The 26,579-nt window shown below is 44.3% G+C and overlaps 1 protein-coding gene across 1 annotated transcript; it reads right to left on the bottom strand.

The window, feature by feature from the left end:
- Positions 1-3,031: 3,031 nt before the first annotated feature.
- On the bottom strand, positions 3,032-26,579 carry TRH (thyrotropin releasing hormone). Its single transcript, XM_040358855.1, has 3 exons — positions 26,472-26,579; positions 7,402-7,599; positions 3,032-4,020 (listed from the first exon to the last, which is right to left on the bottom strand). Exons 2-3 carry the CDS (start codon positions 7,592-7,594, stop codon positions 3,479-3,481), a joined length of 735 nt encoding a protein of 244 aa, XP_040214789.1. The 5' UTR covers positions 7,595-7,599; positions 26,472-26,579; the 3' UTR covers positions 3,032-3,478.

Here is a 26,579-nt window from a genome sequence, read left to right on the forward strand (position 1 = left end):
TTAGTTGACAAGGTATAGAAATTCATCAGCCAATCAGAATTGATCTTTTATCATTCCTGACATTGAGAGTGAGTTGGTGCCTGGTTCACGCTGCTTCAGCGCGATTTCAACGCCGTTTGCGCTGCCAATTTCATTGCGACTTCATTTAACTAAAGTTTATGCAAAAGTCGCAATGAAATTGGAAAAAAAGTAGCGCAGGAAACTTTTTCATAATCGATGCGACAAAAGAGTGAAAACATGTTGTTCTTGTAGATAAAAAAAATTGGGCCATTTAATGGAAAAACAAAAAACATTTTTTTTTATTACTATCACTTAATAAATTAAAATAAGATCAAATAAATGTATTCATCAATAAAGCTTAAATAAAAAATAGTTAATTACTTTACTATTGGAAAAAACAAGTCTAATGATGGGTCAAATTTTTTTTTTATTATTACTATCTACTAATTTTTTTAATACTATCACTTAATAAATTAAAATAAGATCAAATAAATTAATTCATTAATAAAGCTTAAAAAATTTAATAAAAAATATTAAATGACTTTACTATAGGAAAAAAACAAGTTCAATGATGGGTCAAATATTATTATTTTTTTATTACTATCTACATCATTTTTATTACTATCACTTAATAAATTAAAATAAGATCAAATATGTTAATTCATTAATAAAGCTTAAAAAATGTAATAAGAAAAAAAGTTCAATGATGGGTCAAATGTATTTATTTTTTATTACTATCTACTATTTTTTTTATTACTATCACCTAATAAATTAGAATAAGATCAAATAAATGTATTCATTAATAAAGCTTAAATAAAAAATAGTTAATTACTTTACTATTGGGAAAAAAAACAAGTCTAATGATGGGTCAAATTTTTTTTATTATTACTATCTACTAATTTTTTTATTACTATCACTTAATAAATTTAAATACGATCAAATAAATACATAAATTAATAAAGCTTAAAAAATTAAATAACAAATATTAAATTACTTTACTATTGGAAAAAAAAATAAGTTCAATGATGGGTCAACATGTTTTTTATTTTTTTTATTACTATCTACTTATTTTTTTATTACTATCACTTAATAAATTTAAATACGATCAAATAAATTAATTCATTAATAAAGCTTAAAAAATGTAATAAAAAAATATTAAATGACTTTACTATTGGAAAAAAACAAGTTCAATGATGGGTCAAATATTATAATTTTTTTATTACTATCTACATCATTTTTATTACTACCACTTAATAAATTAAAATAAGATCAAATATGTTAATTCATTACTAGACGCCGAATAGTGCAGCTAAAACGACAGTAAAGTGCTGCTAAAACTAGCAGTGTTTTACCGTCAATGCCCGCCCCAGTGTGAAAGCAGCCTAAGATTTAGAGAGTGAATGAGACAGGGGGAGGGGGGGAGCTGAGAGACAGAGGGGGAACTGAGAGATAGAGGGGGCTGAGAGACAGAGGAGGGGGCTAAAAGAGGGGGGTAATGAGAGACAGAGGGGGGACTGAGAGACAGGGGGGGTCTGAGAGAGTCTCCATTTTAAATTGTATTTATTTTTTTAAACGGCCCACTGAGCCATCGGTCCACCGGGAAACTCCCTGTAGTCCCTATGACCAGTCCATCCCTGCTCTTACATGATAGTCCCCATCGGTCATCAGAGTCCCGTCTTACATCACAGTCCCTACCAGAGTGCCGTCTTACATGATAGTCCCAATCGGTCATCAGAGTCCTTACAGAAGGAATGGAAACAGCGCCCAGAGGCGATTCAGTTCGCAAGTGTTGCGCTCTATAAGTTTTTCACTCACTCACTCACTCAGAGTCCCGTCTTACATCACAGTCCCTACCAGAGTGCCCTCTTACATGATAGTCCCCATCGGTCATCAGAGTCCCGTCTTACATCACAGTCCCTATCAGAGTGCCGTCTTACATGAGAGTCCCCATCAGAGTCTCATCTCCTTTACATGAGAGTCCCCATCAGAATCCCCTCTTACATAAAAAGCCCCCATCAGAGTCCCCCCTTAACATCCAGATTGGCATTAACAGGGAAAACATTGGGGTAGATTCAGAGAGCAATTACGCCGGCGTATCCATAGATACGCAGCGTAATTGCTAAGTAGCGCCGGCGTATCTACTTTCTGTATTCAGAAAGCTAGATACGCCGACTTTAGCCTAAGATACGACTGGCATAAGTCTCTTACGCCGTCGTATCTTAGGGTGCATTCTGACGCTGGCCGCTAGGTGGCGCTCCCATAGATGTCAGCGTAGAGTATGCAAATTACATACTTACGGCGATTCACGAACGTACGTGCGCCGTTTTCGTCGTAAGGCTGCTCCTGCTATTAGGAGGCGCAGCCAATGTTAAGTATGGACGTCGTTCCCGCGTCGCGATTTGAAATTTTTACGTCGTTTGCGTAAGTCGTCCGTGAATGGCGCCGGACGCCATTTACGTTCACGTCGATACCAATGACGTCCTTGCGACGTCAATTACCGCAATGCACGTCGGGAAATTTTAGGGACGGCGCATGCGCGGGAACGCACCTAATTTAAATGATCCACGCCCCCTACGGGATCATTTGAATTACGCGCGCTTACGCCGGCCCCTTTTATGCTACGCCGCCGCAACTTTACAGGCAAGTGCTTTGTGAATCAAGCACTTGCCCGTAAAACTTGCGGCTGCGTAACGTAAATGTCATACGTTACGCCGCCGCAGTTTTGCGCGCCCCTACCTGAATCCACCCCATTGTTGTAAAAAAAGAAAACAGACTCCCAACTGACAATGAGGATTCTTACAGACGGGTTGGTTTAAATGGAGAAACCTGTAAAAGACGGAACAAGCGCGGCAATATCAGGAAATCGGGTGTGACCGTGAAAATGTAACTTTGCTTACATGGCATCAATGGAATCGTACCCCATTGGCTGGGCCAGAATCTTAGATCGGCAATCAACTGACCCAAGAGATGTCATTCGATCAAAGAGAATTCCATAGAAAGACTAAGAAATAACAGAATGGACGTGAATTTATAAATTGCGCTCAGAGGTTCAAATACCATTTATTGCACATCTGTTAAAGATCTGATTTTGAAACATTTTCGACACACACAAAAAAATAAATAACGTGGATCCGGACCCGCATTCAACACAAACCATTAAAACAGAAACAAATATTTTATGGGTAATAAAGTGAAAACAGCACTTTAAATAGCAATATCTATTTGGACCCCGATGGGGGCGGACTGGTGTGGGTTACATTTTGGAGTTGGGTTACACCACCTTCCACCAGAACACACGGTACGTCATGTTTTGCGTGTTTTGGCGCCCTGCGAAGACAGCGCTGGTAGTAAATTTATTAAGAGTCACGGTGGGATAGTACATTTGGAGCTACGGTCGGAGGAAGTGTCAGTTTTCCAGTAGTGAAGGGGTCGGTGAAGGTGTTTCTTTGCCAGGTTGGAGGACCAGAAAGGGGGCCGGTCATTCCTGAGCTACCGGGACTTCTGCTTCCCAAGTTGACCTCCGTCCGGGATGCTGCCGCTTCTCCTCCACTCGGCCCCGGTTGACATTGTCTAGAAGCTCCAACAAAAGACTTCCTTTGCTGCAGTTGAACGGGTCAGGTCCTTCACATGGCGGCACGTAGTCAACGTTCTCCGGCTCCGTGTACCTCTTACCTGGGTGCTGGCGTTTGTCCACCTCTTGGAGGTCTCCGAGATCCATGTCTTCCTCCTCGTCCCAACTTCTCTTGCCTGGGTGTTGGCGCTTGGCGTAGGCCGGTCCGCGTTTGCCGGGGTGCTGCCTCTTGGAGATATCGGTCAGGAGGCCTAAAGGAGGGTTGGAATTATCGAGCAGCTGGTCGCCGAAAAGGGATCTCCTCCCGGGATGTTGCCTCTTGGGCAGCTCCAGATACAAGTCCCCTTCCTCTCGCTTGCCTGGGTGTTGTCTTTTCTCCACCTCTTCAAAGAACCTTTTCCCCGGGTGCTGCCGTTTGGAGATCCATTCCAGAGCAGGCGAGTCGGTGTCTGCAAAGGGCAAGACCAAGTTAATATAATATTGTATTTAACCACTTAAGGACCGAGCCTGTTTTTCAGACTCGGTGTTTACAAGTTAAAATCTATTTTTTTTCCCAAAAAATTACTTAGAACCCCCAAAAATTATACTTTTTTTTTTCTAACACCCTGGAGAATAAAATGGCGGTCGTTGCAATACTTTTTGTCACAATGTATTTGCGCAGCGGTCTTACAAGCGCACTTTTTTGGAAAAAATGATCTTTTTTTATAAAAAAAATAAGACAACAGTAAAGCTAGCCCAATTTTTTTTTTTTTTATATATTGTGAAAGATAATGTTGTAATGTTGCGTCGAGTAAATTGATACCCAACGTGACAGGCTTCAAAATTGCGCCCGCTCGTGGAATGCCGACAAACTTTTACCCATAAAAATCTCCATAGACGTCATTTAAAAAATTCTACAGGTTGCCTGTTTCGAGTTTCTGAGGATAGAATTATTGCTCTCGTTCTAACAATCGCGGCGATACTTCACATGTGTGGTTTAAACGCCGTTTTCATATGCGGGCGCTGCTTACGTATGTGTTCGCTTTGGCGCGTGAGCTCGCCGGGACGGGGCGCTTTAAAAAAAATGGGCTAGATTCGGGTAGGGGCGACGAAAATTTGTGCGGGCGTAGCGTATGTTATTTACGCTACGCCACCGCAATTTAGAGAGGCAAGTGCAGTATTCACAAAGCACTTGCTCCGTAAGTTGCGGCGGCGTAGCGTAAATCTGCCGGCGTAAGCGCGCCAAATTCAAATTGTCAAGAGGTAGGCGTGTTTTATGTCAATAAAACATGACCCCACGTAAATTACGTTTCTCACAAACGGCGCATGCGCCGGCCGTGAACGTATCCCAGTGCGCATGCTACTAATCACGTCGCAAATAGTCAATGCTTTCGACGTGAACGTAATTTACACAAAGCCCTATTCGCAAACGACTTACGCAAACAACGTAAAATTTTCAAAATTCGACGCAGGAACGACGTCCATACTTAACATTGGCTATGCCTCATATAGCAGGAGTAACGTTACACCGGAAAAAGCCTTACGCAAACGACGTAAAAAAATCCGCCAGGCGCACGTACGTTTCTGAATCGGCGTATCCAGCTCATTTGAATATTCTACGCTGAAATCGAAGGAAGCGCCACCTAGCGGCCAGCGTGAATATGCACCCTAAGATACGACGGCGTAGGAGACTTACGCCGCTCGTATCTTAGCCTAATTTAAGCGTATCTGGTTTCCAGAATACGCTTAAATTTACGACGGCGTAGATTCAGAGTTGCGACGGCGTATCTACTGATACGCCGGCGTAACTCTCTCTAAATCTAGCCCTAAGTTTTCTTATTTATTTTACTTTATTTGATTAATTTTAAAACTGTTTTTCCAAAAAAAATAAAAAATTGTGTCACTTTTATTCCTATTACAAGGATCCCTTGTAATAGAAAAAAACATGACAGGTCCTCTTAAATATGAGATCTGGGGTCAAAAAGACCTCACATCTCATATTTGGACTTAAATGCAATAAAAAAAAAAAAAAATTGTCATTTGAAAAAATGACAACAAAAAAATGTCCCTTTAAGACGTATGGGCGGAAGTGGCGTTTTGACGTCGCTTCCGCCCTGCAGTGATATGGAGATGGGCCATCTTCCCCCTCACTCATCTCCATACACAGCAACTGAGAGGACCCGATCGCCTCCGCCGCTGCCGATGGCTCCGGTAAGCGGTGGAGGGCACCGGAGAGCGGTGGGGGGGCCCTCTCCCACCGCCGATAAAAGTGATCTTTTGGCGTATCCGCCGCGAAGACCACTTTGTAGCGGACCGCCCGCTGAAGAAGAGGATACCGGGGTTATGGTAGCTAGCTGCTACCAGGGCTGGACTGGGACAGAAATTTGGCCCTGGACTTCATCCAGACAGGTCTCTCCCATGGCGGCCGGGCAACTCCCGCACCCCCTCCCGGCCACCCAAGCCCCCTCTCCCCCTTCACTAGCCACTAGCCGTTCTACTTTATTAGAGTAGAACGGCTGGTACTAGTACTCTTATAGGCAGTACCAGTGGGGAAGCTAGACATTATTTCACCCGGGGCAAAGAATCAGTTCGGTGCCCCCCTTATGGGACAAGATTAGGCAGAAGTGAGAAACTCCCAGGCCATAGCTGTTGAGTCAGCAGTCTGTCCCCTCCCCCATGCTCCTCTGGTCCTCCCCCTGCTCCTCTGGTCCTCCCCCTGCTCCTCTGTTCCCCCCAGGTGAGCGCTATGGGGAGGGAGAGGAGGTGAGCGCTGTGGGAAGGGAGAGACAGAGGAGCAGAGGGGGGCGGCAGTCTGCTGCTGTCACTGAAGCCGGCCCACTGAGCCATCGGCCTACCGGGAAACTCCCTGTAGTCCCAATGGCCAGTCCATCCCTGGCTGCTACCATAACAACGGTATTCATCTTCAAACAGAGGACGTAAAACTGGGGCGGGCGGTCCGGAAGTGGTTAATAAATCCTTTACACAAACAGTTGACTTACTTTCTAGATCGCAGGTGTCAAACACAAGGCCCGCGGGCCGAATCCGGCCCTCCGGGTCATTTCATGTGGCCCTCACACCCCCCTCGTCTCTTCCCCCACCTGGTCTCAGCAGTCAGCAGCAGAGAGGATGGACTCCTCCACTTCTGCACTTCTCTGTCCAACCCTCCTGGCAGCAGCACGAGGCAAGGGGGTGCATTGATGTAAGGGATAGTGGGGGGGGGGATGCTCGACTTCTGATGTTGGGGGGCTCTTGACACCAGATGTAAGGGGGAGGTGGGGTGCTGATACAACCTGCCCTTTGAGGGCAACCATAATGCTGATGTGGCCCACAAGCAAATTGAGTTTGACACTCCTGTTTTAGATCAACCATACCCAACCAGGGTTCCATGGATCCCTAGGGTTCCTCCAGAGGCTGCTAGGGCTTCCTTGAGCTGTGGCTATTTAACCCCCCATTTGATGGTGCCTGTAAAGTTCTGGGGCCAATGCCACATGGCAGAGTCCATGTCATGATACCAAGGATCTTTTGTCGACCGCTGCACGTTGATATACGCCGGCAGAATGGCAGCGGAAGGCAAATGGGCGTACAGGTACGTCCCCTTTAAGAAGCCGTGAGGCAGGCGCGTGCTCGCTGCACTCTCCCTGACCGTTTCCCGCGGGCCCCGCAAACTCGATGTTCGCTGGTGGGCCCGCGATCGTGTCACGGAGAGGCAGAACGCGGGGGACGCCGGGGAGGAGCCATGCCTTTAGCCATGTAAACAAAGCCTCTGTGCAATCATCACCCCTAAATACTTTGCATACTGCACTTTGTAAACAAAGCCTTGCCTATAGCCATGTAAACAAAGCCTTGCCCACCTTTCTCAGTCTGTTCCTCTTCAATCCTGCGGAGAATACTGCGGATTAGCGCCCCGTGTGTCTTCTTCAGTGTACTACTAACGTCACCGTCATCGGGGAATGAGTCCTCGTCGTCGGGCAAAGGCTGCTCCTGCGCCACCGTCATGTGCGACAGAGCGGTTCCTAAAAGTAGCAGCCACCAAGTGGACGTCATCACAGCTGCAAGACACAAAGAAAAAGGCAATTTTTTTTACTGAGAAAAACTCTCATACATTCAATTTCTTCATACCTCCCAACCTTTTGAGAGGGGAAAGAGGGACACTATATTAGAAAAAGTATATAGGCATAGGACACACCCCCCTGACACGCCTCCTTAAAGGAGGATTAAAAAATGAGACAACAGTAAAGTTAGCCAAATTATTATTTTTTTATTGTGAAAGATAATGTTACGCCGAGTAAATTGATACCCAACATGTCACGCTTCAAAATTGCGCCCGCTTGTGGAATGGCAACAAACTTTTACCCTTTAAAATCTCCATAGACGACGTTTAAAAAATTCAACAGGTTGCATGTTTTGAGTTACAGAGGAGGTCTAGAGCTAGAATTATTTCTCTCGCTCTACCAATCGCGGCGATACCTCACATGTGTTGTTTGAACACCGCTTTCATATGCCGGCGCTACTCACGTATGCGTTCGCTTCTGCGCGCGAGCTCGGCGGGACGGGGCGCGTTTTCTGGCTCCTAACTTTTTTAGCTGGCTCCTAGATTCCAAGCAAATTTGTCAAACCCTGCAGTGGCCTATCAAATTCTATCTACTGTCTCTTTAGAGAAGGCTAGAAAATAGGTGCAAGCTTCTGATTGGTCAGTTTGGGCAACGTCGGAGATTTCATTCGTTGAGGTATTTCATAAGCACCCCCCTCGGTGTGGCAGATCAGCACATCTCTGGATCAATTATTATCACTGAAATAGCGATGATGATGATTAAACCTGCCGGTCCCCAGACACTGGCGGCTCCTCCCTCTTTATAGAGAACGTCGGAGCCGGATCTGCACATAATTATTACACATCATCCCAATTACACGCCGCTCTTAAACCCGCCTCCACAGCGCACCGTGGCACACTGTAATTTTATCTGTAGAGATCACTGAAAATCCCAAATCATGGTGACAGCAAAACCATTGCTAAGGCAAAGTAACCTTAAAGGTTTTTTTGTTTTTTTTTAATACCATGCTGTTATAAAAATAAAAAATAAAACACAAATGAATGCGGCTCTGTAATCATTATTGCATCAATAAATTATTATTTTTTGTTTAAATGCAAGCAGTGTAAGTAACTCTAGGTTGGGGTTGGGGTTAGAGGGTTAGGGCGCAAGACGCTTTCCCCAACTTGTTCATTCCCCGACTTAGTTGGGGTAGGCGGTACACTTTGGTGTGAATCGGCGTATCTAGGTAATTTGCATATTCTACGCCGAAAACGACGGAAGCGCCACCTAGCGGCCAGCGTAAATATGCACCCTAAGATACGACGGCGTAAGAGACTTACGCCAGTCGGACCTTAGCCTAATTTCGGCGTATCTTGCTTTCTGAATACAGAAAGAAGATACGCCGGCGCAGCTTTGAATGTACGCGGCGTATCTATAGATACGCCGGCGTAACTTCTTGCTGAATCCGGCCCATGGTTTGCTGCGATTGCCGTGCCACAATCACGGCAGAATTGCATTCCTTTTGAGGTGCCATTGAGGTATAATGGCACCCAAAAGCACTTTGCGTGTTCTGCAGCGATTTGGGATTGCGGGCAAAATCACGAGATGTGAAAGTGGGGTCCAAATCAGCACTCCGCTCTGAGTCCACAGTGTATCCTTCCCATCTTCAGAAAACGAAATCCACCGCTGTGACGCGTGACGCGGTGACCTCCAGGGTCCCTCACCAGAACGTATTGACCGATGCAACAAGGTCTACAAGGCTTATTTTCGGAAGTAAACTCCTCTCCAGAAAGAGAGAAAAGACACTCCAAATAGTGTAATAATGGTAATTACACATTAAGACATTTTAAAATCAATGCACTCACCTTTCGTGGAGCTCAATCCGCACTTCAAATATCAGTCGGAGATCACAGTTCCATTAACCGAGCTTATTAATGATCGTGGTATTGACAATTCCTCCCCCTCCCATCTGCTAGCTGCTTGCCAACTAGTCATGCAGATAGGGTGAAAGTAAATGCCCGATATAATGCCTCTCACCCACTGAGCCGACATCAGGGGAGCGAGGGATTGTTCAGGCGGTGCAAGGCAGTTCACTCTTAACATGCAGAAGCCCCTCCCGAGATGTTTCATCCAACGGGACGTTATCAAGGGACGGTCCCGACATGTTTCCTCAAACTGAATGTTACCAAGGGACAATTCCAACATGTTTCATCCAACGGACGTTATCAAGGGACGGTCCCGACATGTTTCTTCAAACTGAATGTTACCAAGGAACAGTCCCGACATGTTTCTTCAAACTGAATGTTACCAAGGGACAATTCCAACATGTTTCATCCAACTGGACATTATCAAGGAACAGTCCTGCCACGTTTAGTCCAACTGGACATGCCAAAGCTCCTCCCGAGATGTTTCATCCAACTGGACGTTATCAAGGGACGGTCCCGACATGTTTCTTCAAACTGAATGTTACCAAGGAACAGTCCCGACATGTTTCTTCAAACTGAATGTTACTAAGGAACAGTCCCGACATGTTTCTTCAAACTGAATGTTACCAAGGGACAATCCCGACATGTTTCATCCAACTGGACATTATCAACGAACAGTCCTGCCATGTTTAGTCCAACTGGACATGCAGAAGCTCCTCCCGAGATGTTTGATCCAACTGGACGTTAACAAGGGACAGTCCCGACATGTTTCATCCAACTGGACATTATCAACAAACAGTCCTGCCATGTTTAGTCCAACTGGACATGCAGAAGCTCCTCCCGAGATGTTTCATCCAACTGGACGTTAACAAGGGACATTCCCGACATGTTTCATCCAACTGGACATTATCAAGGAACAGTCCTGCCATGTTTAGTTGAACTGGACATACAGAAGCTCCTCCTGACGTGTTTCATCCAACTGGACGTTACCAAGGGACAGTCCTGACATGTTTCTTCAAACTGAATGTTACCAAGGATCAGTCCCGATAAGTTTCTTCAAACTGAAGACTTGAAGAACTGATCAAGGTACAGTCCCGACATTTTTAGTAAAACCAGATGTTAAAATTCTTCGTCCAACTGGACATTATGAAGGGACGGTCCCGACATGTTTCTTCAAACTGAATGTTACCAAGGAACAGTCCTGACATGTTTCTTCAAACTGAATGTTACCAAGGGACAATCCTGACATGTTTCATTCAACTGGACATTATCAACGAACAGCCCTGCCATGTTTAGTCCAACTGGACATGCAGAATCTCCTCCCGAGATGTTTCATCCAACTGAATGTTAACAAGGGACAGTCTCGACATGTTTTATCCAACTGGACATTATCAAGGAACAGTCGTGCCACGTTTAGTCGAACTGGACATACAGAAGCTCCTCCTGACGTGTTTCATCCAACTGGACATTATCAAGGGACGGTCCCGAGATGTTTCTTCAAACTGAATGTTAGCAAGGAACAGTCCCGACATGTTTCATCAAACTGAATGTTACCAAGGGACAATCCTGACATGTTTCATCCAACTGGACATTATCAACGAACAGCCCTGCCATGTTTAGTCCAACTGGACATGCAGAAGCTACTCCCAAGATGTTTCATCCAACTGGACATTAACAAGGGACATTCCCAACATGTTTCATCCAACTGGACATTATCAAGGAACAGTCCTGCCACGTTTAGTCGAACTGGACATACAGAAGCTCCTGCTGACGTGTTTCATCCAACTGGACGTTGCCAAGGGACGGTCCCGACATGTTTCTTCAAACTGAATGTCACCAAGGATCAGTCCTGATAAGTTTCTTCAAACTGAAGACTTGAAGAACTGATCAAGGTACAGTCCCGACATTTTTAGTAAAAACAGATGTTAAAATTCTTCGTCCAACTGGACATTATCAAGGGACAGTCCTGACAGGTTTCATCAAACTGGATGTTACCAAGGGACAGTCCTGCATATATTGGTACCCATCCCATGTATTTTCCTCCTGTGGTAGCTGAATGACGATAAGAGGGAGACGAGGAGAAGTCTACTTTCAGCTGCTGCAGAAGGAAAATACGGATCGGTTCCACTGAATTCCACCCCCGCCGGTTTCCTGTCCAGGTTATGAGTGTTGGCAAGGAAGGATTGCGGTTGAGCTGTCACCTGCTGGACCATTGATGGGTTGCCCACCCCAGGATTCACCATGGGCGTAGGAACCGGGGGGGACGGGGGGGACGCATCCCCCCCAGGAAAAAATGCGGGGGGGACAGGTATGGCAAAATCCCCCCCAGGTAAGGAGGACTTGTGTCACATTTCTAAGCTCCGTTATTGTGTCACCGGCCGACCGCCATTTTGCGGCAGATGGTGCCCTGGGATTGGGCGAATGTGATCAGGTGCTCCGGCGGGGCTGGCCAGTCCTTGAACGCGGGCGGCGCATGCGCGAAGGCCCGCCCGCGCATCTGTAAGCCGCCGCCGTCTTCTCCTCCACCCTTCCTCCCTGACCGGACCTGGAAATGCTCAGAGCCTTCATCTGGGACCGGGAAGTGGAACAACTCGGCAGTGTCAGTGTGGCATACCAGATCGATGGACAACAAAAAGTGAGTCACAAGTGAGCCTGTGAGGGAGGCAGAGCAACCGCCGGTCAGCAGCAGTTAGTTAGGGAGAGGAGAGTATAGACAGAGAGACCGTTACATGCCAAAAGTCCCCTCCCCTCAGGAATCAGATTAATGATTTACTGAGCATCATGATGTTATCCCTCAGGGCTTTCATGTAAGGGGTTAAATTATGAATCCTGCTAGGTATTTGGCATGTCGAATTCCCTGAGGGATACATTATATAGCTGGATTATTTAACCCCTTGGGGTTAATCCTGCTATATAATGCACCCCTCAGGGAACCTAGCAGGATTCATAATTTAACCCCTTACATGATGCTAAAAGCCCTGAGGGATAACATCATAAAGCTCAGTAAATCCATTAATCCGATTCCTAAGGGGGGGGGGGGCTTGGAGGGGGCTTTTGGCATGTAACGGTCTCTGTCAGTACTATCTGTGCATTAACACGTGGCGTGACTCTCCTAGCGGCTGCTAACCCCCGCTAGTGGCTGATAAAGGGTTAATACCACCCACAATGCGCCTCTGCAGAGGCGCATTGCGGGCGGTATTACCGCGGTTTCCCATTGTTTTAAATGGGAAGGAGCGGTGAAGGAGCGGTATACATACCGCTCCAAAGATGCTGCTTGGCTTTTCTCTCCTGCCAGCGCATCGCCTCAGTGTGAAAGCCCTCGGGCTTTCACATTGAGAAGGCTGGGCAGGAGTTTTTCAGGCAGTATAGCAGCGCTATTTTTAGCGCTGTACCGCCTGAAAAACTCCTCAGTGTGAAAGAGGCCTTACTGCTGCTGACCGGCGGTTGCTCTGCCTCCCTCACAGGCTTACATGCTGAAAGCCCTGAGGGATAACATCATAAAAATCAGTAAATTATTAATCCGGTTCCTGAGGATTAATAATTACACCTATTGACATTCATTTATTTATTCATTTAGCGCTGTACTTCATTTTACACATTTCAGTGTAGGTGTAAGGTCGGTGTGTCGGGGGTCAGTGTATGTGTCAGTCAGTGTAATAGTCAGTGTTGGTGTCAGGTGGGTCAGTGTAATGTGAGTAGTGCAGGAAGTAGGAGTGAGGTGGTTTAGTGTAGGTGTCAGGTAGGTTAGTGTAGGTGTCAGGTAGGTTAGTGTAGGTTAGTGTAGGTGTCAGGTAGGTCAGTGTAATGGTCAGGTGGGTCAGTGTTCAGTGTAGTGGTGTGCTGGTTAGTTGTCGGTGTGTAGTGTAGTGGTGTGCGGGTTAGTGGTCAGTGTGTAGTGTAGTGGTGTGCGGGTTAGTGGTCAGTGTGGTCAGTGTGTCAGTGTGGTCAGTGTGTAGTGTAGTGGTGTGCGGGTTAGTGGTCAGTGTGTCAGTGTGGTCAGTGTGTAGTGTAGTGTAGTGGTGTGTAGCAGTAAATTATTAATCCGATTCCTGAGGATTAATAATTACACCATTACACCTAATTACACCTATTGACATTCATGTATTTATTCATTTAGCGCTGTACTTCATTTAACATATTTCAGTGTAGGTGTAAGGTTGGTGTGTCGGGGGTCAGTGTATGTGTCAGGTAGGTGTCAGGGGTAAAAATGCTGTCCCCCCCAGATTTGTAAGGGTTCCTACACCCATGATGGTGTGCCCAGGCACACCTGGCACACCCCTTGCGCACGCCTATGCCCGACATGATTCTTCAAACTGAATGTTATCAAGGAACAGTCCCGACATGTTTCATCCAACTGGACATTATCAACGAACAGTCCTGCCATGTTTAGACCAACTGGACATGCAGAAGCTCCTCCCGAGATGTTTCATCCAACTGGACGTTATCAAGGGACGGTCCCGACATGTTTCTTCAAACTGAATGTTACCAAGGAACAGTCCCGACATGTTTCTTCAAACTGAATGTTACCAAGAGACAATCCCGACATGTTTCATCCAACTGGACATTATCAACGAACAGTCCTGCCATGTTTAGTCCAACTGGACATGCAGAAGCTCCTCCCGAGATGTTTCATCCAACTGGACGTTAACAAGGGACAGTCCCAACATGTTTTTTCAAACTGAATGTTACCAAGGGACAATCCCGACATGTTTCATCCAACTGGACGTTATTAAGGAACAGTCCTGCCAGGTTTAGTCCAACTGGGCATGCAGAAGCTCCTCCTGACATGTTTCATCCAACTGGACATTATCAAGGGATAGTCCCGATATGTTTCTTCAAACTGAATGTTACCATAAGACAATCCCAACATGTTTCTTCAAACTGGATGCTACCAAGGGATAGTCCCGACATGTTTTTTCAAACTGGACGTTAACAAGGACAGTCCCAACATGTTTCGTCCAACTGGACGTTATCAAGGAACAGTCCGGACATATTTAGTCCAGCTGGACTTTGACATGTTTCATCCAACTGGACTTAATCCAGGAACAGTACTGACATGTTTTATCCAACTCGACGTTGACATGTTTTATCCAACTGGTTGTTATCAAGGGACAGTCCTGGCATGTTTTTTCCAGCTGGACGTTATCAAGGGATAGCTCTGACAGGTTTTTTCAAACTGGAGATGATCAAGGGACAATCCCGACATGTTTCATTCAAGTTGATGTGATCAAGGTACAGTCCTGACAATATTAGTAAAACAGGAGGTTGAAATTCTTTGTCCAACTGGGCGTTATCAAGGGACAGTCCTGAAATGTTTAATCCAATCAAGGGACTGGCCTGACATGTTTTATCCAACTGGACTTTACCAAGGGACAATCTCGACATGTTTTGCCCAACTGAATGTTATCAAGGGACAGTCTTGACATGTTTCTTAAAACTTTATGTTTTCAACTTGATGTTTAATCGAACTGGATGTTATCAAGGAACAGTCCCGACATATTTTGTCCAACTTAACCTTATCAAGGAACAGTCCAAACATGTTTCATCCAACTAGACGTTATCAAGGGACAGTCCTAATATTTTTTTTCAAAATTGATGGCATCAAGGGACAGTCCCGACGTGTTTCATCCAACTGGATGTTATCAAGAGACAGTCCCTGGAAAAACTCATGAACAAGCACTTAGCTTGGTTGCCTACCCATGCATGCGCATATATATATTGTAAAAAATAATTAAAAAAATTAAATTGTTAAAAATAATAAAAAATTTAAATAAAAGCTACTGAGACTGCCCACTGCTATATACTGTATCTATCTATATCTATATAGATATAGATATATATAAGCTATATCTATCTATACAGATAGATATAGATATGTATAGATATAGATATATCTATACATATCTATAGATATGTTTATTACAAGTTTTTTAGGAGCCCCGTTGGGGGGGCTTTGGTGAAATATCGAGGGTCTATACAGAGAGAAAGGGACTGAGGACAGAGCTTCCCCAGTCCCTTTCTTTGCAGCCCCAGCTTCACCGGACAGTAAACGAATGGAAAGTGCTTTTTTTATTATAATTTTAAAATTTTTATTAAATATTTTTTTACAATATATATATACGGTATATATATATATATATATATATATTGTAAAAAATTATTAAAAAAATAAAATTGTTAAAAATAATAAAAAATGTAAATAAAAACTACTGACACTGCCCACTAAAAAAAATGTAATACTGTGTCTATATATATATATATATATATATATATATATATATATTAGATATATCTATATCTATATCTATATATATATATCTATATCTATATAAATATAGATATAGATATGTATATTACAATTTTTTTAGGAGCCCCGTTGGGGGGGGCTTTGGTGAAATATCGAGGGTCTAAACCAGGGGTCTTCAAACTATGGCCCTCCAGTTGTTCAGGAACTACAATTCCCATCATGCCTAGTCATATTTGTGAATGTCAGAGCTTTACAATGCCTCATGGGATGTGTAGTTCCGCAACAGCTGGAGGGCCGTAGTTTGAGGATCCCTGATCTAAACAGAGAAAGAAGGGACTGAGGACAGAGCTTCCCCAGTCCATTTCTTTGCAGCCCCAGCTTCACCGGACAGTGAACGAATGGGAAGTGCTCTGTGTGGAGTGGCTTCCTGTTAATTAAAAACCTGAAGCATAGTAAACATAGTTGAACACAATGAACACAAGAGCGACCGGTACAGATCACTCACTGCATTCATTCATTCACCCATCCTGAAACATCCCACGCAGCAGCGTGTAGGAGAGGAGAGAATGGAAGCTGGCAGCACTGCAAGGGGGGGAGACGGTGGAGGGCACCAAGAAGCAGGGGGGTGCGGCACCGCACAGGGTGATTAGGGTGTGCCCAGGTTCACCTTGTGTGCACGCCTATGGTCGTGATTGGTTCACCGCTATCCATCTATGAATGGTTGGGTGGGCTTTGCTGTTAATAACTTCCATAGCTGGCAGTATATTAAACTGATTAACCTTTTGTTGCTGGGCCAACGCTTCGGAACTTATATACATAATATACGTACATTTTAAATGATGCCCCTAAATATGCACCAGTGAATCCCCATAGATGATAAGTAATCCTAATGGACTGATAAAGAGAAAGGGCATGCTACAGTCACTACGTTTTTAAATATCAGGGACATTTCTAGGGACACCTCTGCTGTCCCCGGAGATCAGGGACAATAAAGGCAATTATTTCTTTCTCTCCAGTGACAGTGGATACTTCAAAAGCCTGCGCTGTTACCGCAGAGCAAAACCGGACTCACATACTAGATATAAAATTGCTATTTAATTGCTTCCCCCCCCCCCCCCTTACACAATGACATTTGGCACCATATGGGAAATGTTATTTTGAGCCTGATTCCTAAAAACCCGGGGAAAATAAAATGAGCTTATCACTGTGCTGCTTCTCCTTTCACAGTCCAGTCGCGGGTTGGGGGCTGGTCCGGGATGACTTGGGCTCAGTGGGGGAGATTCACAAAGAGATACGACGGCGTATCTCCTGATACGCCGTCGTATCTCTGAGATCCGACGGTCGGATCTATGCGACTGATTCGTAAGAATCAGTTCCGCATAGATCTCCCTTAGGCCCCGTACACACGAGAGGATATCCGCTGGAAACGGTCCGCCGGACCGTTTCCAGCGGATAAATCCTCTGGCGGATTTGGATCTGATGGCTGTACACACCATCAGATCGAAATCCGCGGTGACATGACGCGGCGACGTGCGCGACGCTGGAAGGTAAATACTTCCACGCATGCGTCCAATCATTACGACGCATGCGAGGGAGGGGAGCGGACGGACTGATCCGGTGAGTCTGTACAGACGACCGGATCAGTCCGCTGGACTGGATTCCAGCGGATAGATGCTTATTTTTCAGTCGGCTGGATTTTTATCTGCCGTGAAATGTCCGCTAGGACGTACACACGACCGGATCTATCTGCTGGAACTGATCCGCAGATCAATCCCAGCGGATAGATCCGGTCGTCTGTACGAGGCCTCAGATCCGACAGGTGTAAGTGACTTACACCGTCGGATCTTAGGCTGCAAACTTCCGCTGGCCGCTAGGTGGCGTTTCGTGTTTTACTTGCGAATATGCAAATGAGGTGATACGCCGATTCAGAAACGAACGCCCGCCCGTCGCTTTTTTTTTACGGTGTTTGCGTTCGGCTTTTTCCGGCGGATAGTTACCCCTATATGAGGGGTAGCTAATGTTAAGTATGGCCGTCGTTCCCGCGCCGAGTTTTGAATTTTTACGTCATTTGCGTAAGTCGGTCGCGAATATGGATGGTCGTAATTTACGTTCAAGACGAAACCAATGACGTCCTAGCGACGTCATTGGGAGCAATGCACGCTGGGAAATTTAGCCGGCGGCGCATTCGCATTTAAATCGGCACGGGGACGCGCCTGATTTAAATACTACACTCCCCCTAGCCGCGGAATTTGAATTCCGCCGGGGGATTTACGATCCGCCGTCGCAAGTATCGAGGTAAGTGCTTTGTGAATACTGCACTAGCCTCTCAAAATTGCGCCGGCGGATCGTAAATCAGATAGATTACGCGGATCTAAAGATCCGCTAATCTATCTGAATCTACCCCAGTGGGTTGAATCATGCTGGCCAGACGACTGAGGGTATCTAGTGGCAGAAAAATGTACTGGAAAATCTTTGATTTGAAGCTGAGTACAGTGGATCCTTGGATTGCGAGTGACGCGGTTAACGAGCGTTTCGCAATACGAGCGCTGTATTTAAAAAAATCCTGACTCGGTTTGTGAGCGTTGTCTCACAAAATGAGCAGGATTCAAAACCAAAGCGTTTGGCCTGAGGTGGGGGGGCGCCGGACCTGAGCAGAGCCGAGCGCAGCCGTTCGGAAATACTCTGTTCTCTAGCCTTTCTGAGGTTTTCCGAGTTCAGCCGAGCTGTCCTTGGGCCTTTCTGACTGTTTCCGAGACTCTCCGGCGCCCCCCCACCTCTGGCCACATGCGGTATTGCATGCCATTGAAGTCAATGCGGAACAGATTTTTTTCGTTTCCATTGACTTCTATCTGGAAACTCGCTTTGATATGCGAGTGCTTTGAATTACGAGCATTCTCCTGGAATCCAAGGTTCCACTGTATTGCAGAAAAAGCTATTTAAAAAAAAAAATCTTTTAACGGTCTATTAATTTTTAGCTTATTTTTGGCAGACGTAAAAGACAGAAATGAATGCAGCTCTGTAATCACTAATACGTCATTAACCGCTTGCCGACCGTATAACTTACATATATACATATACTCAATGCATTTAGGCATCTGGACGTGGCGAAGACGACTTGCTGAAGTTCAAACTGAGCATCAGAATGGGGAAGAAAGGGGATTTAAGTGATTTTGAACGTGTCATTGTTGTTGGTGCCAGACGGTCTGGTCTGAGTATTTCAAAAACTGCTGATCTACTGGGACCATCTATTGGGTTTACAGAGAATGGTCAGAAAAAGAGACAATATCCAGTGAGCGGCAGTTGTGTGGAGGAAAATGCCTTGTTGAGGTCAGAGGAGAATGATGGGCAGACAGGTTCCAGATGATAGAGAGGCAACAGTAACTCAAATAACCACTTGTTACATCCAAGGTGTGCAGAATACCATCGAATCTAATGGAGGGAAGGGGGGTGGTTTGTCCTTGGGGGGGTCTGTACAAATGGAGGGAGGGGGTGGTTTGTCCTGAGGGGGGGTCTGTACTAATGGAGGAGGGTGGTTTGTCCTAAAGGGGGGTCTGTACTAATGGAGGAGGGTGGTTTGTCCTGAGGGGGGTCTGTACTAATGGAGGAGGGTGGTTTGTCCTGAGGGGGGTATGTACTAATAGAGGGGGGGTTTGTCCTGAGGGGGGTCTGTACTAACGGAGCAGGGTGGTTTGTCCTGAGGGGGGTTTTTACTAATGGAGGGGGGTTTGTTCTCAGGGGGGTCTGTATTAATGGAGGAGGGTGGTTTGTCCTAAAGGGGGGTCTGTACTAATCGAGGGAGGGGAGGTGGTTTGTCCTGAGAGGGGACTGTACTAATGGAGGGAGGGGGGGTGGTTTGTCCTGAGGGGGGTCTGTACTAACGGAGGGAGGGGGGTCTGTACTAATGGAGGGGGGTTTGTCCTGAGGGCGGGGGGGGGGTCTGTACTAATGGAGGAGGGTGGTTTGTCCTGATGGGGGTCTGTACTAATGGAGGGGGGTTTGTTCTGAGGGGGGGTCTGTATTAATGGAGGAGGGTGGTTTGTCCTAAAGGGGGGTCTGTACTAATGGAGGGAGGGGGGGTGGTTTGTCCTGAGGGGGGTCTGTACTAATGGAGGGGGGTTTGTCCTGAAGGCGGGGGGGTCTGTACTAATGGAGGAGGGTGGTTTGTCCTGAGGGCGGTCTCTACTGATGGAGGGGGGTTTGTTCTGAGGGGGGGTCTGTATTAATGGAGGAGGGTGGTTTGTCCTAAAGGGGGGGTCTGTAGTAATCGAGGGGGGGTGGTTTGTCCTGAGGGGGGTCTGTACTAATGGGGGGTGGTTTGTCCTGAGGGGGGTCTGTAACAATGGAGGGAGGGGGGTGGTTTGTCCTGAGGGGGGTCTGAACTAATGGAGGGGGGTTTGTCCTGAGGGCAGGGGGGGGAGTCTGTACTAATGAAGGAGGGTGGTTTGTCCTAAAGGGGGGTCTGTACTAATCGAGGGGGGGGGGGTGGTTTGTCCTGACGGGGGTCTGTACTAATGGAGGAGGGGTGGTTTGTACTAAGGGGGGGTCTATACTGATGGAGGGGGTTTATACTTAGTGGGTTGGTCTGCACTGACAGAGGGGGGTCTGTACTTAGTGGAGGGGGGTCTGTACTGAGGGGGTGACACCAACCCTAGTGACGCCACTGGTTACCATCAGTAACAACTTTATGGCTGAACTCTTTCTCTTTTCTTCAGGTTTTAGGAATCAGCCCCACAATGTTGGGTCCCAGTCGGCGTCACTGTGCCCGGCGTTCAGCTTTAGAGAATAAGTCATCAGTTGCGTCTGGCACGGCTTCACTTTACATGGTAATGGCGCGGAGCGCCTACTTGATAAAATGATTTCTGGAAGTTAATACGGTGAAGATGTTTTTTTCGATACCCTCCCTGGAACAATAAATGGCGTAATGGGGAGAACCTGACTGAGCGAAGATTCGTCTCATCGATTTTTTGTTTACCCCCTTCATAGATCAATGAGGATAGATAACGTGTCGGGCCATTCATCAGGCTCATCACAGCCGATGTCTTCAACGCATTGATCTTACTTAGAATCACACAATCCCACCTAATTGGACAATCTGCTAAACCGCAGTAAGACGGACAGCGGGGTGTTTTGAGGAAATTGGAGGAAGACGAGATTGGCACGTGTGCAGCAATTTAAAAAAACGTTATGTTGTGTCTGGTCACCCATTCATTTCCCAATCCGACTATAAAGGCTTCTACCAGTGGCGGCTGGTGCTCAAAAATTTTGGGGGGGGCGCAAACAAACAAAAAAAAACTTTGATGCCTCACTGTGCCCATCAAACGTAGCCACTGTGCCCATCAAACGTAGCCACTGTGCCCATCAAATGCAGCCACTGTGCCATCAATTGTCGCCACTGTGCCATCACTTGTCGCCACTGTGCCATGCCATCAATTGTCGCCACAGTGCCATCAATTGTCGCCACTGTGCCATCAATTTTTGCCACTGTGCCATGCCATCAAATGCAGCCACTGTGCCATGCCATCAAACGCAGCCACTGTGCCATCAATTGTCGCCACTGTGCCCATTGTCACCACTGTGCCCTCAATTGTCGCCACTGTGCCCATCAATTGTCACCACTGTGCCAAACGCAGCCACTGTGCCATCAAACGCAGCCACTGTGCCATCAATTGTCACCACTGTGCCATCAATTGTCACCACTGTGCCATGCCAAACGCAGCCACTGTGCCATCAAACGCAGCCACTGTGCCATCAATTGTTACCACCGTGCCATCAATTGTTGCCACTGTGCCCATCAATTGTAGCCACTGTGCCCTGTAAAATGCTGCCACTGTGCCCATCAATTTTCGCCACTGTGCCCTGTAAAATGCCGCTACTGTGCACATCAATTGTCGCCACTGTGCCCTGTAAAATGCTGCCACTGTGCCCTGTAAAGTGGCAGTTTTAACCACTTAAGGACCCCTTCACGCCGATATATGTCGGCAGAATGGCACAGCTGGGCACATCCACGTACATGTACGTGGCTCTTTAAGCCCAGCCGTGGGGTCGCGGGCGCGTGCACGCGACCCGGTCTGAAGCTCCGTGACCGCGGCCGCGGGACTCGCGGACCCGATCGCCGCTGGAGTCCCGCAATTGGTCCCCGGAGCTGAAGAACGGGGAGAGCTGTGTGTAAACTGTGTTTTTTTTTTTAATTTGCGCTCTGTTTTCATTTTTTTTATAGCAGAAAATAAAAACCCCAGAGGTGATCAAATACCACCAAAAAAAAGCTCTATTTGTGGGAACAAAATGATAAAAATTTTGTTTGGGTACAATGTAGCATGACCGCGCAATTGTCATTCAAAGTGCAACAGCGCTGAAAGCTGAAAATTGATCTGGGCGGTAAGGTGTATAAGTGCCCGGTATTGAATTGGTAAAAGCAGCTACTTACATGGGCGATAGCCATACCAATAATACCATTAATAATCAATATTCTTACAAAGTCCTCGCATAAGTGAAAAGTCTCTACAGTCACCTCAAATATCTGATATACATAATCAATGAATCTATAAGACAAAAAAAAAAAAAATTTACAAACATGTACAAATCTCACATAAAGCCATAAGAAAAAAAATGTAAAAGAGAAAAAAATGCTCCACCCGGGAGCCAATACCATAGATAAAGGTAACACAATAAACGCACAATGCCTTATCTTTCCATCTGATATTCGTAGAAGAGACAAAAGTAACCTGTATTTTTTTTGTGACCATGAGTCCACATTGAAAAAAGTTACGGAAAAAAAAAAGAATCCAAAAAAGAACTGTATATAACAATGGAGAAAACCCAAAGGCCTATGCATACACATGCCATCTGGTAATTGATAACTTACTGTAAAAAAAAAGACAAAAAACAAAACAAAACAAACATTCCCCGCAGGGAACAATTGGAGAGAGTCCATCCTTTGACTTGCTGGACTCGATCCCCCAACTACTTAACCACTTAACCCCCGGACCATATTGCTGGTCAAAGACCAGAGCACTTTCTGTGATTCACCACTGCGCCACTTAAACTGACAATTGCGCGGTCGTGCGACGTGGCTCCCAAACAAAATTGGCGTCCTTTTTTTCCCCACAAATAGAGCTTTCTTTTGGTGGTATTTGATCACCTCTGCGGTTTTTATTTTTTGCGCTATAAACAAAAAATAGAGCGACAATTTGGAAAATAAATAATATTTTTTACTTTTTGCTATAATAAATATCCCCCAAAAATATATAAAAAAAAACATTTTTTTCCCTCAGTTTAGGCCGATACGTATTCTTCTACATATTTTTCGTAAAAAAAAATCGCAATAAGCATTTGTTGATGGGTTTGCGCAAAAGTTATAGCGTTTACAAAATAGGGGGTATTTTTATTAATATTTTTTTTTTTTTACTAGTAATGGCGGCGATCAACGATTTTTTTTCGGTACTGCGACAGTAATGCAAGGTTTTCTCCCTGGTGTGGAGAAAGCCTCTTGAGGGGGCGAGCAGGAGAGTCAGGACACCCACTAACACACAGCTCCTTTCTCTATCTGCAAAGTAGAGAGTGTCCTGACCCTCCTGCTCGCCCCTCCCCCCTCAAGAGGCTTTCTCCACACCAGGGAGAAAGCCTTGCATTACTGTGTGTAGTTACAGACAGAAGAACAGGAAGTGAGGATTTCTCAGAAGAAATAAGGACATTTAAAAGCAAAATGGAAGGATGAGGTAAGTGAAGGAGGACGGCACTAAGGTAAAGGAAGCTATTTAGGGAAAAAATAATTCCTTTACAACCCCTTTAAGTGTACGGGTTTGACTTGAAGAAAAGGTGGAAACCCTATTCCAGAGGAACATTTGGATCAAAGAGTTGCGCTCTCTAAAATGTTTTGCAAAATGGTATAAATGTCTAATCATTTGACCTGCACAGAGCACTCAGGCCCCATTCACGCTTGGCGATTCGTAATTGTGGTAAAAGTCACGACGCGCCGTTGGGTGGAATTCATTCTGAATGACATCTCAAATCAGGTGCAACTTTGTTGCGGCTGTCATGCAAACAAAAACGCACAGCAAACCACCTTTAAAAATCGCTCTCACCTATGTCATCGTTCTAAATGAAGGCGATGGAAACGGATTATATACCAGAGGCTACTAACACTCAACACCATGAATTTGTAAAAAGATTTTCTAGTTACGGAACTTTCCATGATGGACTTTGCAGGTGTTTCCATGTTACAGAGACGGCGCACAATGCATTAGACTCTGTGTCTATATTAATAACAATAACTATGTATCTATATCACTTCTGCAGTCTTCTAATTATTTATTTGTACAAATTATTTCTGAAAGTTATTCATCTCCCCCCCCCCCCCCCGATATATAATCCCCCCTCTGCATTGTTCTACAGAGCCGCACTACAGCGACAGAGTTCATCCAATACAAATGAAGAGGGATTCTCAGATATGATAAATCCATCTAATTGTGCGATACCCGGGGAAAGATCGCCAATTATACAGAGAGTAGAATGTTCCTTTTTCTCTAGTTAGAATTTTGTTGTCAAATTAAGGAAATGCTGAGATCTATCTATCTATCTATCTATCTATCTATCTATCTATCTATCTATCTATCTATCTATCTATCTATCTATCTATCTATCTATCTATCTATCTATCCATGTATCTATCTATCTATCTATCTATCTATCTATCTATCTATCTATCTATCTATCTATCTATCTATCTATCTATCTATCATCTATCTATCTATCTATCTATCTATTTTATGATTGTCAACAATTTATTTTTTGTCGTTCTTCTACAGTATCTTTCTTTCTTTCTTTTCTATCTACAGAATCTTTTTCTTTCTTTCTTTCTTTCTTTCTTTCTTTCTTTCTTTCTTTCTTTCTTTCTTTCTTTCTTTTTCTATCTACAGAATCTTTTTCTTTCTTTTTTTTTCTTTCTTAATTTTTCTTTCCTGCATATATCTATCTATCTACAGTATCGGTTTCTTTCTTTCTTCCTTTCTTTTTTTCTTTCTTTTTTTTTTCTGCATATATATCTATCTACAGTATCTTTTCCTTTCTTTCTTTCTTTCTTTCTTTCTTTCTTTCTTTCTTTCTTTCTTTCTTTCTTTCTTTCTTTCTTTCTTTCCTTCCTTCCTTCTTTCTTTCTTTCTTTCTTTCTTTCTTTCTTTCTTTCTTTCTTTCCTTCCCTGTACATCTATCTATCTATCTATCTATCTATCTATCTATCTATCTATCTATCTATCTATCTATCTATCCAACTATTTTACGCTTGTCAACAACATTTTCTTTAAAAAATGCATACAGACATCCTATTCTTAGGGTTAGGTCTCACTTTCTTTCTTTCCAGTCTATCTATTCTAGAAAAATCATAATTACAGAATTTCATTTATTTTTCTTTCTTCCTTAATTTCTTTCTTTCTTTTTTTCTTTCTTATCTATGCACATCATTGTTTTCTTTCCTTCTTTCTTTCTTTCTTTCTTTCCTGCATATATATCTATCTACTGTATCTTTTTCTTTCTTTCTCTCTCTCTCGCTTTCTTTCTTTCTTTCTTTCTTTCTCTCTCTCGCTTTCTTTCTTTCTTTCTCTCTCTCACTTTCTTTCTTTCTTTCTCTGTCTAGCTTTCTTTCTTTCTTTCTTTCTTTATTTCTTTCTCTTTCTCTCTCTTTCTTTCTTTCCCTCTCTTTCTTTCTTTCTCTCTATATATATTTCTTTCCTTCTCTCTCCTTCTTCTCTGTATATCTATCTATCCTCCATCTTCTATCTAACTATTTTCGAATGTAAACTAATTTTTCTTTAGAAAAATCATAAATACAGAATGTAGTTTATTTTAATTTTGTCTTTCTTTCTTTCTTTCTTTCTTTCTTTCTTTCTTTCTTTCTTTCTTTCTTTCTTTCTTTCTTTCTTTCTTTCTTTCTTTCTCTTTCTTTCTTCTCTATCTATCTATCTATCTATCTATCTATCTATCTATCTATCTATCTATCTATCTATCTATCTATCTATCCATCTATCTATCCATGTATCTATTTTATGATTGTCAACAAATTTTTCTTTAGAAAAATGTATACAGACATGATCATCCTGTTCTTAGGGTTAGGTCGTTCTTCTACACAGTATCTTACTTTCTTTCTTTCTTTCTTTCTTTTCTATCTACAGAAACTTTTTCTTTCTTTCTTTCTTTCTTCTTTCTTTCTTTCTTTCTTTCTTTCTTTCTTTCTTTCTTTTCTATCTACAGAATCTTTCTTTCTTTCTCTCTTTCTTTCTTTCTTTCTTTTCTACACTATCTATTTATCTATCTATCTACCTATCTATCTATCTATCTATCTATCTATCTATCTATCTATCTATCTATCTATCTATCTATCTATCTATCTATCTATCTATCTATCTATCTATCTCTATAACTTTAATCCCTCGTCTCCCCTGTTCTCATTCTTTCTTCTTGCAGTATAATGTCTTCTCTAATTATAATCCAGTGGAACACATACATACACTCAGTCACTCACACACAGACGGTACACAGAAATACATGGCTCCGGTACACAGTAACAAGTCCCCTGACTGTAAAGTGTGATCTGGTGTGGATCTCTCAGTCTCCCCCTCCCCAGCTTGCTCAGAGTCTCTTGTATTGTTGTCTGCAGGCAGGGAAGAGTCAAAGACAGGTAACCCTGTGTCAGGTGGGGGGTCAGGGACATGGTGGGGGGGTATTACCTGTATGGTGCAGGCTCTTCTCCTCTGCAGGCAGTTGGCTCCAGTAGTCAGGGACAGGCTGTGTGCAGTGGTGGCAATGCTGGCTCCTCTATTCTATTCCAGCCTCCT

The sequence above is a fragment of the Rana temporaria genome, chromosome 7 (assembly GCF_905171775.1).
Source record: "Rana temporaria chromosome 7, aRanTem1.1, whole genome shotgun sequence".
In the NCBI taxonomy this organism is placed as follows: domain Eukaryota; kingdom Metazoa; phylum Chordata; class Amphibia; order Anura; family Ranidae; genus Rana; species Rana temporaria.

Excerpts from the sequence above, each read along its gene's own strand:
- TRH (XM_040358855.1), bottom strand. The coding sequence starts at position 7,594 with ATGACGTCCACTTGGTGGCTGCTACTTTTAGGAACCGCTCTGTCGCAC. Across the intron at positions 4,021-7,401 it reads AGAGGAACAGACTGAGAAAG|ACACCGACTCGCCTGCTCTG; the intron begins GTGGGCAAGGCT and ends TGCCCTTTGCAG.